The sequence below is a fragment of the Lactuca saligna genome, chromosome 4, assembly GCF_052625555.1.
Source record: "Lactuca saligna cultivar CGN05327 chromosome 4, ASM5262555v1, whole genome shotgun sequence".
Taxonomy (NCBI): domain Eukaryota; kingdom Viridiplantae; phylum Streptophyta; class Magnoliopsida; order Asterales; family Asteraceae; genus Lactuca; species Lactuca saligna.
In genome coordinates this window covers 147,301,203-147,315,860 of record NC_136420.1, presented here as the reverse complement: position 1 = coordinate 147,315,860, position 14,658 = coordinate 147,301,203, and the positions used below count along the sequence as shown (strand labels likewise).

The following is a 14,658-nucleotide window of genomic DNA, read 5'->3' as shown; positions in this document are numbered from 1 at the left end:
CGTTGTGAAGGACCTCGGAGAAGCTACCTATATTCTAGGAATAAGGATAATGAGAGACAGGAGTAAAAGTCTAATTGGACTTAGTTAAAGTACTTACTTGGAAAAGGTGTTGACATGGTTCAGCATGCAGGATTCCAAGAAAGGTGACTTGCCGATCCAACACAATTCCGGATTGAGCAAGGCTCAGTGTCCGAGTAAAGAGGCTGAGATAGCTGAAATGAGTCAAATACCATATGCATCCGTTGTTGGCTTGATCATATATGCTATGATTTGTACTCGCCCTGATGTTGCCTTTACTTTGAGCATGGTCAGCAGATATCAGGGGAATCCTGGTAAGGCTCACTGGACTATGGTGAAGAACATTCTTAAGTACCTGCGAAGGACTAAGGACTAGGTCCTTACCCTCAGTGGGAGTGATGACTTAAGAGTGACATGGTATAGTGATGCCAGCTTTCAGACTGACAAAGATAATTTCTACTCTCAGTCGGACTGGGTATTTACCCTGAATGGAGGAGCAATTACTTGGAAAAGTTCCAAGCAGGAAACTGTAGCTGATTCAACGTGCTAATCAGAGTACATAGCAGTAATCGAGGCAGCGATATGGCTGAAGAACTTCATCGGAGACCTTGGAGTTGTACCAGCCATAAAGGAGCCTATGGAGATTTTTTGTGACAGTGAAAGTGCGGTTGCCTTAGCCAAGGAACCATGAGATCATGTCAGGTCTAGACACATCGACATAAAATATCACTACATAAGACACAGAATAGAGGAAGGACTCCTCGTGCAAAGAGGGTATCATCATATGAGAACCCGACAGATCCCCTAACGAAGGGACTGAGTAGGGTTAAGCATTTACAGCATGCGAGGCGCATCGGGATGAATGATGATATTAGTTTTAATGATTAGATAGCTATATCGAAACTTGTAATAGATAAACTATAATTGACATTTGATGCTTAAATAAAAGGTGCTTTTTATTTACTAGTATGATACTGTCTCATGTCAATTGTTTACTATTGTTTCATTTTGCATGTTTTGACTTCTAGCATATAATTGTATTACTCAAACCATCCACAGTCGATTATACTTTGGAAGTTAGTATTAAATCAAGACTATCATGAATTTGGCTTGTAGATTGTTAGAAATGCTTAGACATTGTTATGATATTCATGAATGCTCATAAGGTATGAGTATTGGATTCAACCCATGCTCACTTGTATCACTTCATGGAACCACAAGTTTTGAGAAGACGAAGCTTTTAGAGTTGCGTCTTTTATACTTTTGTTATACAGTTTGATGTCATACAAACTATGTATATATCGAACAGATGTAAATACCTTATTTATTCAATGTAATGGTTGTGTTTACTTTGATTACTATGATGCAATTGTTGTGATACTGTACATGACGTCCTCCACCCCCGAACATTTCCACTGTTTCGGTTTGGGGTTGTCACAGAAGGAGTCATTTGTTTTTTTTTTTTTTTTTTTTTTTTTTTTTTTTTTCAAGTTTAGTCAAGAACGGGTATATGTTTCTTATGGATAGGCGATAGAGAAAAAAAAAAGGAAAAAAATTGGGGATGGGATTCGAACTCGAGTCTATAGAAATCGAAGGTGTATATGTCAAAGACATACCAACAAGCCGGGCATGCCACATCCGATAATATGGGCTCCTTAACAATTTTTAAACATGTTGCCTTCTATTATAATAATAATAATAATAATAATAATAATAATAATAATAATAATTATTATTATTATTATTATTATTATTATTATTATTATTATTATTATTATTCGAGTATTAAAATTTTTTTGGATTGTTTTTTACATATTATTCTTATTAATATTATTAATATTATTATTATTATTATTATTATTATTATTATTATTTCTATTATTATTATTATTATTATTATTATTATTATTATTATTATTTCCATTACTATTATTATTAATCCAATTATTATTATTATTTATTTTTCAAGTCTTCAGTTTTTTCGGATCATTTTTCTTACATATTTAACACAAAGAATTAACAATTATACTAATTGTAATAATATTTATATACGTCATAATAATATATAATAATTGTTACGAATACACAAAAACAAATGATTAAATGAAAAAAAAAACTATGTTTAACACATCAATACGGTGAGCTAATCTGTATTTAATTTATAAATAATGAAAAAGGATGATAATAAAGGAAAATATGTACATTTGTATGTGTGTGTATGTATATGTGTATACGTGTATGTGTGTTCGTATGTATCTGTATTTGTGTATGTGTATGTGTATGTGTGTGTATGTTTATGTATATATATGTGTGTATTTGAATGCGTATGTGTATATATGTGTGTTTGTATTTGATTCAACACTATAATGCTTATTAATACATTCTTATACAAATACTCACAAACACGTATACATACACATATAACCTACACATATACCCCAACTCATTCATATATATAAATATACATACACAAACATAAACCCATCATAAGTTGGTGAAAAATATAGACATTACAATATTAAACCATGAAACGAGTAATGGATCCCGAAGGTGCACATGCCTTTATGAACGATATTAATAGTTATAAGTTGGTAAAAATATAGAAAACCATGTATAATAGAGGTGTGAAAAAAACACTGACGAGTCTAGAATAATATACCATGTGGTTCACTAACTGAGTTTAATCGAGTTATTTAAAAAAATTAGGTCCAGTTAGAACGATTCATCTAGAAAAATAATAGTTTTAGCATGTATGCAAATTGATGTTGAAAAGAATAAATCTAAATTAGTCATTTTTTTTACTAAAAACAACTTATATTTAGAGATAATCGGTCTAAATAAAACATGAACAAACTTATGTTGTACAAATATGAAAAAAGAAACATTTATTTATAACAGAGAACTCGATAACTATTTTTTTAGAGTTAGATGTGAAACTACTTCATCTCACTTATGATATGTCTTCTACTTTCTATAGTTTGTATCTTTTTTTTTTTCCTTTCGTTTTTACTAAACATATTAAGCTAGGTTCTATAAAATATTTAAAGTCATTTTTTACTAAACACATTAAGATATGTTCTTTAAAATATTTAAAGTAGGTCCTAATATTTTTTGTATATAACTTGTTATAAACATTTTAATTTTAGATGGATCAAATGACCCACCTTCCCATAACATAATAGTATCGCCACTGGAAAAACGAAACAGAAAAAACGACGTTTGGTGCCCGAAAAATTGAAAAAAAAAATTGCAACTAATCCATAGGTAATTAATTACGGATTAAGGACGAAATTCTCACGGAGGATTAATGACGGAATTCTCACAGAAGACATATTCCGTAGCTAATCCGTTGGTAATTACCTATAGATTTTTCTTATTTTCGATTTTTCGAGCAGTAAACGTAGTTTTTTCCGCTATGTTTTGTTACACTTCTATTATACATGATTATTTATATTTTTACTAACTTATAGATATTAATATCGTTCATTAAATCTTGTGTACATTTGGGATTCATTACTCATTTAATGGTTTAATTAATATTGTAATACCTATTGAAATTTAAGATATTTGATACGCATACATGTACACACATACGCACATACATAAACATACACATACACATACACATACACATTCAAACACATACATATACACATTCAAATACACACATACACACACACACACTCACACACACACACATATATATATATATATATATACATACATACATACATACATATACATACGCACACACATACACATACACATACAAATATACATATTTCCCTTTATTATCATCATTTTTCATTACTTATAAATTAAAATAGATTATTTCATCTTATTGATGCGTTAAACATAGTTTGTTCTTTCGTTTAATGGTTTGTTTGTGTGTTAAACAAATTTATGATGTTTATTAATATTATTATTAATAGTATTATTAGTATGATTTTTAATTGTCCGTGTCCTAAATATGTAAGAAAAATGATCAAAAAAAAAAAAAAAAAAATTTAAGACTCGAATAATGAAAAATTAATAATAATGGCAGTAACAATAATAATAATGAAAGTTTTAAATCTGTCAGTGTTTCGTAGTTATTTTGAAGCAATTTTCTTCCGTCTCTAGTCCGTATTTGTTCCGTAGCTAAGTACTTATGGATTTACTTTCATTGCTAGTTCGTAACTATTCCGTAGCTAATTACTTACAGAATACCTATGAATTTACATCCATAGCTATTTTATAGCTATTCTATTAATAAATTAGGGTATCCCATTTAGGGATGCAAACGGGAGCGCATATTGGCGGAGGCTATAGCATCCATCCACAAACCCCACCTCCGATCCCCACATCCATCCCTGCCCCGACCCGCCTAATCCCGATGGGTTCGGGTGAAAAAATTCCCGTCGGGTACAGAGAACCTGATGGATACCCGTTTATTAAAATAAGTCCAAAAAATAATTTGCAAATTTGAAAAATATACAGAATCATAAACAACTTTTCATGCTTCAATTCTCATTTAGTTGGAAAACTTAAAAACAATGGTTATAAATTTCACCATTTTACTATCATTTTGCATTAGATTTCTTCTATCTTTACCTATTATTTTATTTTTACTACCTTTTAGGAAGTTTTTTTTTTAGAATTGTAAATTTTTTATTTATGAAAATTTTCCGCAGCTATTTTCTATAGAAAATCATTTGATTTCTTTTAGTGGATACCATCAAGTTTGGGAGGTAGATCAAGCTTCTAAGCTTGTTTCATAATTTTACACTATCATGAACTGTTCAATATGACACAGGTTCAATTCCCAACGTTTCTCAATTATAATAAATCATGTCCATGGAGAGCCACCTTTACCTTATCAATCATTGGCCGACTTTTGAAACCCGCATAGCTATTTTGATATTTTTGAGTAACTATCAATATCTCACGTATCACCTTTACCTTATCAGTCATATGTTGCACCAACTCAGCGATACATATTTTTTTCTCAGTTGCTCTAACCAACAAGATAAGTCAATCGCTATATGAGAGAAGTCCACCACCTAAAGATGCTCTAAACATCTAGAATCTGTATGTATTTATCAGAGCATTTTATTGATACAATAAAACAATAACTTGCTACGCAGACATGACAAGTCCTTGTAAACGAACAAGAATAAAAAAAAAGTTAATCAGCCCAAGTTTGAAAAACTAATGTGTCATTGTTTTAATTCAAGTAAGCCTTAAAAACATGCCTTTTACTTATTGGGCTTTCTTGCCTTAGAATGGTATTGACCCTATAACTCTCTAAGTACTTTCGTCTTTGTTTTGGAAAATAAAAGGGGAAACACCAACACATGCAACTCCATTTTACATCACATTTATTTTTCATAGTTCATTTAACGTGTATAAAGTTATATTTAGTTAATAGATATGTAAAGTTAATGAAATCATGTCCTTATAAATATATGTAGCAATAATAATCATTGATCAACGCATACTGAAAAAAGTTTATTTTCCTATACTCCAAGTTATAAATTATCTATGTTTGTCAATATATTCATCTTTAAAATATTATATTGATCTCCTTTGCCAAATTTTTTATTAATGTATAAAAGTATAATATTCTCTCTCTCTCTCTCTCTCTCTCTCTCTCTCTCTCTCTCTCTCTCTCTCTCTCTCTCTCTCTCTCTCTCTCTCTCTCTCTCTCTCTCTCTCTCTCTCTCTCTGATTTTCGATTTTTTTTCTCTTTTTCTAACTCATATTTTCCACATACTATTTTTCTAAACAGAAACAGACGATAGACTAACAGATCAACGAATAATAAAGAAGGAGAGGAAGGAGGAAAACTGTAAATGTAGGGATATTCCTCTGTTTCTTCAATATTAAATGAAGGGGTAAAAAAATTAATTACATATAATTTAGGGTTTAGGTCATTTTTGGTCATTTAACTTTTGGTTTTGTGCTCATTTGATCACTTAACTCTTTTTAAGTTTTAAAAGGTCTTCAAACTTTTGGTTTTGTATTCATTTAGTCACTTAACTTTTGGTTTGGTCACATTTAGTCACCTAACTTTTAAAATTGTGCTAATTTAGTCACTAAACTTTTAAAAATTTTCAATTAGTTTAGTGACTAAATGACCACAATTTTAAAAGTTAGGTGACTAAATGAGCACAAATCTAAAAGTTAAGTGACTAAATATGATCAAACCAAAAGTTAAGTGACTAAATGAGCACAAAGTCAAAAGTTTAATATCCTTTTAAAACTTAAAAAGAGTTAAGTGATCAAATGAGCACAAAACCAAAAGTTAAGTAACCAAAACTGATCTAAACCGTATAATTTAAGTGAATTGATAAAAATATTAAGTGACAATGCTAGTATTTTTTTTTTCAATTTCTTAACTTTAATAAAAAATTGAGTTATATTTTTTCTCATCCTCTCTAATAAATGAGGGTTTTTATTTTTAATTTTTTTTGCCACGTCTTTTTCTCATTCATTTTGCCACATGGCTTTTTTTATTTGGTTTTTTTCATTTTCTTATTTTCTACTTGTCATTATTTAAGGTTTTTCATTCTTACATTAAATTTCCAGAATTGATTATATATATGGAAGACTCTCATTTTATTCATGTAAAATTATCATTTTAATAATTTGAGAATAAATTCATATAAATGTTAAAAACTCATTCATTTATTTTATTTTTTCAATTTATTTATAAAATATTTAATATTTAAATATTAATATTAAACTTTTTATTTTTACTAAAACCATATAATACACAAATATCAACCCTAATTAATACAATAAATCAATAACTTGATAGGCCGACATGAGAAGTCCTTGTAAAACGAACACGAATAAAAGTTAATCGGCCCATGTTTGAAAAACTAATGTGTCATTGTTTTAATTCAAGTAAGCCTTAAAAACATGTATTTTACGTATTGGGCTTTCTTACCTTAGAATAGTTATGGACCTATAACTCTATAAGTACTTTCATCTTTCGTATGGAAAATAAAAGGGGAAACACAAACAAGACATGCAACTCCATTTTACACCACATTGATTTTTCATAGTTCATTTAACGTGTATAAAGTTATATTATGTTTAATAGATATGTAAAGTTAATGAAATCATGTCCTTGTAAGTATATGTAGCAATAATAATCAACGCATATTGAAAAAAGTTTATTTTCCTATACTCGATGTTATAAATTATCTATGTTTCTCAATATATTCATCTTTAAAATATTGTATTGATCTCGTTTACCAAATTTTTTATAAATGTATAAAAGTATAATATTTTTTCTATTTATTTATTACTTTTTTTTCTTAGCATATGACCACCTCTTATAAAATTTGGATTTTCTTAACAATTTTTTTTTTTAATTTCTGAAATTCTCTCTCTCTCTCTCTCTCTCTCTCTCTCATTTTTTTTTTTTTTTTTTTTTTTTTCTCTTTTTCTTACTTATCTTTTCCACATCATATTTTTCTAAACAAAAACAGACCAAAAGTAACACATCAATGAAGAATAAAGGAGGGGAATGAGGAAATCCGTAAATGTAGAGATATTCCTCTATTTCTTCAATTAAGGGCTAAAAATAATTAAATGCATATAATTTAGGGAGAATTTCATATATGCCCCTTTTAAACTTCAAAATATCATATTTGCCCAGCTTAATTTCTTAATATCATATTTACCCTTCATAAACCTTCAAAATATCATATTTTCCCAAATCATTTTTTATAATGTTTTTAATATTTTATAATCATTTTTTATAACTTAAAATTACTGTAATAATTAAAAATTTTAACGATATTATCTTTAGTTCTATGATAATGGAATGTGAACTTCTAAATTGTTGGAATGTCGTCCTCTTGACAAACAAAAATATTCATCTTCAACCCTCTGTATGAAATATATACTTTGATTGTTTAGTTTTTTTTTGTTGTTGTTGGTGATTATGTTGTTGATGAAGGATATTTTAGATATTACCATTGATATTTTGATGTTTAAAAAGTGCATATACGATATTTTGATATTTAAGAAGGGCATATATGATATTATGATGTTTAAAAAGGACATATATGATATTTTGAAATTTTATTAATGGTAAATATGATATTTAAAATTTTTATAAAGGGTTAATATGATATTTAGAAATTAAGTTGGGTAAATATGATATTTTGATGTTTAAGAATGACATATATGAAATTCTCCCTATAATTTAAATGGATTGTTAAAAATGTTAAGCGGAATTTTTTCAAATTCATAAAATCTAATAAAAAATTGAGTTTTATTTTCTCTCATCTTTATTATATCATTCCAATGTACACAAATAAGTAGTTTGATACTCAACCAAAATAAGCTTAAAACCGAATAATAAACAAAAAGAAATTTCAAAATTTTCAATCCATATATTGAATTTCGAATGTACTAAAAAAAAATTACAAGGTTGGTGATCGTATCTTGAGTAGGGAGGGGACTGTTTTGCATTGGAGCTGGTCTAGACAGCTTAGGCATAACCATTAAGCTTTTGTTTTACTAAACCTATCAGCTACCATATTAGAGGTGAAGTTGGTTGATGTAGCTTACTCATGGAAATGGAAAGGAGATAGCTCTCGTATGTTCTTGATGTCTTCGTTATTCGTTAAGGTGCTTAATTGCTTATAAGGTGGGTAGTTCTGAAAAGCAAAACAGTGTTAAATGGGTTAATTGAATTCCTTTGAAAACCAATTGTTTTTTTTGGAGGATGCTTCTAAACCGTGTTCCTGTTACTGTTAACCTTGTTGTTCGAGGAGTTGTCTTACTGTCCTCGTAGTGTGCTTTCTGTAATAATGAGGTTGAGGATTTTGATCATGTTTTCTTCAACTGTCATTTCTCTTATAGTATTTGGAATTGGTTCAAGTCTTGCAATAATTTTTTATCTACTATCATTGTAAAAAGAGAGGATATTGTCCAAACTATGAATTTCAAAGGCATGGGCAAAAGAGAATTCAGTTGGAAAGCTCGGAATTTGTTGATTTTCAAAATGTTGAGGTGCGCTCCATTAAAGTTGGAAGATGATTTACAACTAGCTGCGTTTAATTGGATAAAACATCATACAAAATTTTCTAATTTATATTGGTTTAATTGGTATAATTTTCTTTTGTAACCGGCTTGCTTGATAGTGTTTGTTGTTTAATGCATCCGTCGTTAAAAAAAAAAAAAAAAAAAAAAAAAAAAACGAATTTGAAATTTGAAATTGATTTTTAAGAATAAAAATTCTCAAAATTTTTTGTGGGAAAAGGTAATTCTGAAAATTGCAAAATTCTAAATTCTAGGTTGTTTATCAATTTTCAAAATGGTTAGGTCATTATTTTATGTGAGTTGTTTTTATGGCGATTAGGGTCAATATTTCTTAAAAGAAATGGAGTAGAATCAGTTAATAATGTCACACTTAGGTAGCAGGATATAATTACTTATACATGATATACACTTTCAAGACAAATTCTTTAAAATCTTATGAAAAACACAATCGACAATCACGAGTTGTTGTACTTTCAATAGGTAGACGTACAACTATTCATTATTTTTTTTATGTGTATTTAAATATTGAAATTATTGGATGCATAGTATAGTATTATATATAGTGCTTTTCTCACTTTTCACTTTTTTCCCTTTTAAAACTAATTCTTTAAATTATTTAATGCTCCTAACTTGGGTTTGCTGTATGTTTTCGTAGTGGTACAACGACCTCTTTATATATGTATTTGGACGATATTGGTAATCAAGCATACCCAATACTACAAAAGTATATATTTATTTTTAATAAACTAATCTAAAAATAATTGTTTCCCTTCTTTGCTCAAGTGGCTTAGATTTATGTTGTCATTAGTAGTGTTTCTTCATACTACACCACTTTTTGTTTTCCGAATTCCAGCATAATTATCTATTATTAGTATTGATATTTGTTGATTGAATAGAAGATACAAATCCAACATCTTTATCTGATCCAATAAAAAGAATATCAAATATAATAGAACCGAATTAAAGACTTTTAATTGTGGCATAAACAATTTAAATTTGATCGAATCAGACACAAAATTTTACTAAATTCAATAAGAGACATCAAACAACCTTGAGTCTTAACTCTTTGACCAAATTATATAGATGTAAGAATGTTATTATACACATGGTAGTTTTCTTAAAACTTATAAATGCTTCATACCAAGAATTAAAATATTATTAATTTTTTTTAATACATTAGTTGTGAGACCCATATATTATATAGATTAATTTTAAAAAAAAAGTTAAATATAAATATCAAAATATTTTTGAGAACTTGAATTTATAAGAAAATAAGGAAAATAATGAATTATTATAATTGAAATGTATTTTATCTTTTAAATTTAAACAAATAATTTAAATAGATAAAAAACTAATGAGCTTTAATTTGATAATTCTGAAATTAAAAGATAAATTAATTAATAAAATTAATATCCACTTATTATTACATTTATTGCAATTATTACATTAAAATATTAAGTTGAATTTAATAATATAAAAAAACTTATAAATTGACATATGAAAAAAAATTCAAAATAACCATATAATAACATTTGACAAATTGAATGAGAGCATATTATTTGGTAAAAACATTTATTTATTAGAGTAAATGATAATAAATGTTTTAAAATATTATTAATTTTATTAAATACTACACTTTTACTCTTTAATTAATATGGAACAGCAGAGGTATACAAATGAAAAATAGAAGAACATTTCATTTCTCTAAAGAAAAATATTGAACTTGGTGATTTGGTTCACGAATTTATTAAAAAATGGAAAGCAACGCCAATTTACTTTTGGGAAAAGAGGGAAAGAGTAGACGAAATAGCGTTGAGTAAAGTAAACAATGTGGAACTCAAACAAGCTACACATGGTTTTTTATTTATTTCTTTTTTTGGCTAATTAATTAATTAGATGTTAATTACTTCATAAGCATGTTACTTATTGGTTGTCAACAGCTGTGCCCGAACCTTCCTACAATGAATTTATGTTCCTATGAACATTGGTTTTTGAATTAGGCTGTTCTACTTTTTACCTTTTTTGGTCTACAACTTTTAGAGTTTTAGTTAGTTAATTGGATGCCTAATCACTCCTACAATTACCTTCTTTCAATAAGGTTAATGGAAAAAAATTAGTGGATAAATAGATGGATTAATAATTTAATAGAGTTTAAAATGCAAAACTTGGTTTGAAAATAAATCTTAAAATTACAATAAGAATTTTGAGCAGTACACTTTAATATCATTGGCTATGTCAAATTAATTTAGAATGTGTAATGTTGATTGGTTTGAGAACCAATGAACCATCATTTATGATATGTTGTGTGTACTATTTCGTACTTTAAAATTCCCATCTAGATGAAATTTAATCTGTTCAAACTACAAAGTCCATTATAATTTTCTAGCCATACTTCATGTTAAAAAAATCATAAATAATTATGTTTTATTCCAAACAAATGTAACAGTTTCATCTTAGGATTTTTTTAAAAGAATTTAGAATAGTATATATTATTATTATTATTATTATTATTATTATTATTATTATTATTTTTATTATTATTCTGTAATGTTAATGTGTGGCTTGAGTTTGTTTTTGCGAATGGATACCCGACTTGAAAGAAAGTGAAGAAACTAAAAATGTTTGGATTTATGCTCTGCCCTATAATAGGAGGTTTTACGGATATAAATATTGGTAGCTAGATATTACAATGTAATCATTTCAAACAATATGTTAATAGAAGAATTCTCTTGCATTTGTTTGTGGACGTAAGTTATATCGATCGAACCTATTATAAATAGTAGAAGGTTTTATAGATATAAATATTGGTAGCTAGATATTATTACAGTGTAATAATCCTTTCAAGCAATCTGTTAATAGAAGAACTCTCTTGCATCTGTTCGTGTACGTAACTCATATCTATCGAACACGTTAAATCATTGTATCGTTTTTTTGTTTTCTATTGCTTTCTTGTGTAACATATATTTTAGTTATTTGATCGCTAAATAATTTTTAAACTACGTATATATGTAATAAATAATGGAAATTTGTATTTTGTTTTTTATACGAGAGATTAATTAAGTTAATCCATCATCTATTCTCGTTTAATTCCATAAAATATTTCACATACGATTAAAAAGTTAAAAAAAAAAAAAAAAATTGAATGTATTTTTATAATTTTTTTTGAAACTCTAAATCATCCATAAAAAAGCTTTGTGGTAATTCCAGTTACGTCAACCTCTCGATCTCATGTTCAATAATTGCGAGGAAAACCACATACCAAATCACCAACCTTCGGAAATTACATAGAGAAAGAATTAAAAAACAAAATAAAAAAGTGCACCACCAATTTTCTTTACCTTAACATGAAAGGATGTCTAGTCATCTGCGTACCTTCTATTTGTCTTTAAATATCCCCCCCTTCTCACCACCATTTGCTCAACAATTTCCCTCTCCATCTCAATATCTCTCTCACCCATCTATATCTCTCTAGAAGAACACGAAAACACTTCAAAAAATGGAACAAAATCTACCAGTTTTAGCAAAGAAAGTATGGAGCTTAGTTCGAGTCGTGTACTTCATGCTACGTAAAGGCATATCCAAGAAGAAGTTACTGCTCGACCTCAACAGGATGATGAAGTGTGGTAAGATCGCCGGAAAAGCCTTGCATAATCTCATGTTCCACAACCACCACCACCACTGGCCGGCGCCTTCCACCACCAACCGCCCTTCAAGTCACCTCTCCAGCCCTTCTCTTCCATCTGGTGAATACGAGTTCAGCTGCTGTAACAGCCCTTCTGTTAGTAACAATGCGTTCTCTTTATTTTCATTCAACAAGAAACACCATTCTAACAATCACCAGGCGGAGGGTCTTGACATGATGGCTTTCAATGCGGCGGTGCTTAAGGCCGTGGAGATGATTCACAGTGAGACGGCATCGCCGGCTCTTCCAGGGTTTGGGAGGAGTCCGATGGTGAGGCAACTTAGAGTAACCGACTCTCCCTTTCCTTTGAGTAGCGTGCATGATGACAACCAGGTTGATGAGGCGGCGGAGCAGTTCATAAGTAGGTTTTACAACGACCTACGGCGGCAAAACACCAAGGCGTCTTTTGGTTCATCATTTAATTAAGATGTATAAAATTTATTTCGATTGTTGTGTACATTGAGACCTCATGTTTGTGTATGCAAGTATATACAGTTGATGCAATAAATCTTTATATATATGAAATTAATTAGAATGTTCTTTTTGTAATGTTCTAACTAGAAACATGAATCATTATCAAGTTCTAATGGTGAATGGTGATCACCTTATACTAAGCATTTAAAAATTGAGTGGATTGACGTTCGAAACCTACATATTTCACTCTTGTTGTGAAATTTATTTAGGTTCAAAACCTACATGTTGCAACATTAGGTGATCTGCATTTAGAAGAAAAAAACATACACAAACGTTTGAAACCTAGATATTTCAATCATTTGATTTTTTTTAATAAAACGAGTTTTAAATTTTAGTTGCAAAAAAAGTAAAAAACATATGGTTCCATAGTTTAAAACAGGTTATAAAAATACTTTAAATTATTTTTGTATTGAATTACGTCCAAATATACCAATGTATAGAGTTTTGGTTAAAATGAGGATGTTGTAATCAATTTAATCTCTACTCTCTAATCCTAATAAAAACCTCTCTAAAGTGCCACATGTCATTCTTCTACACAAGCTAATTACAAGTGTCATTTTCTCTATTTTCCACATAAATTTATTCCCGCCCAAACCATTCCTAATATCTTAGGGTCCATATTAATTAATTAAAAATCCACTTATTTAGGTAGGTCGTTCAAATTTTGAAACAAAAATCTCATCCTAATTTAAGATTGTAATTAAACTCACAAGGCATTAAATCCCTTATACCGTTTTCTTCTTTACCATCCACAAATCACGCCTCTATCTCTCAAATTTCGCCTTCTATGGTGTGGAAACAAACTAACCGGTGATACGAATTCAAAGTTTAAAATACCAAAATCCCGTAGGGTTTAATCTTACAGCATTTCCTCTTCTGCAATCTGCCCAAAATCTTCTGCTAAATGACAACCCATGTATTTTTTCCCCCCAAAATCATAGTCTAAAAGGGTTTTCTGCTTTGGTCTAACTCAAATGTTTTCATAATTTTACAGCATCCCATTAAAATCTGTTCAAAATATGTTTCAGGTTTATTAAATGTGATTGGATTTCGATTTTTGAACATTGGGACTATTGCGAGGGAAATAAAGGAATGGCTATGGGTGTTTTAGCAAGAGGTGCATTCGTTGTCCCCTATTTCTAAGTAGACATAAAAAAGTCTGTTTTTTTCATAGTATGAAAATGAAAACCATTAAGCCTAACATATTCAATGATAATCTTTATTATAGAAAAATATAGAAAGAATAGCTAGGAACCTTGAATTTAGAACAATTTTCTTGAGTAATATCAGCAAGTGCAAAGTATAATTCAGAAGGGAGTAGTTTAGATCTTTTTATGTGAAACTGATTTTTAACAAATTGTCTCCAAATTCCCATTGTCCAATATTATGTTTTGGATCCCTAAGCCACTAAGCTTTTCAATGAAAGACTTACTTGATAA

At 28.9% G+C, this 14,658-nt stretch overlaps 1 protein-coding gene across 1 annotated transcript; it reads left to right on the top strand.

The window, feature by feature from the left end:
- Positions 1 to 12,474: 12,474 nt before the first annotated feature.
- On the top strand, positions 12,475 to 13,274 carry LOC145038854 (uncharacterized). The gene has a single exon (XM_078987082.1). The coding sequence runs from the start codon at positions 12,560 to 12,562 to the stop codon at positions 13,169 to 13,171; it is 612 nt and encodes a 203-aa protein (XP_078843208.1). The 5' UTR covers positions 12,475 to 12,559; the 3' UTR covers positions 13,172 to 13,274.
- Positions 13,275 to 14,658: the final 1,384 nt, after the last annotated feature.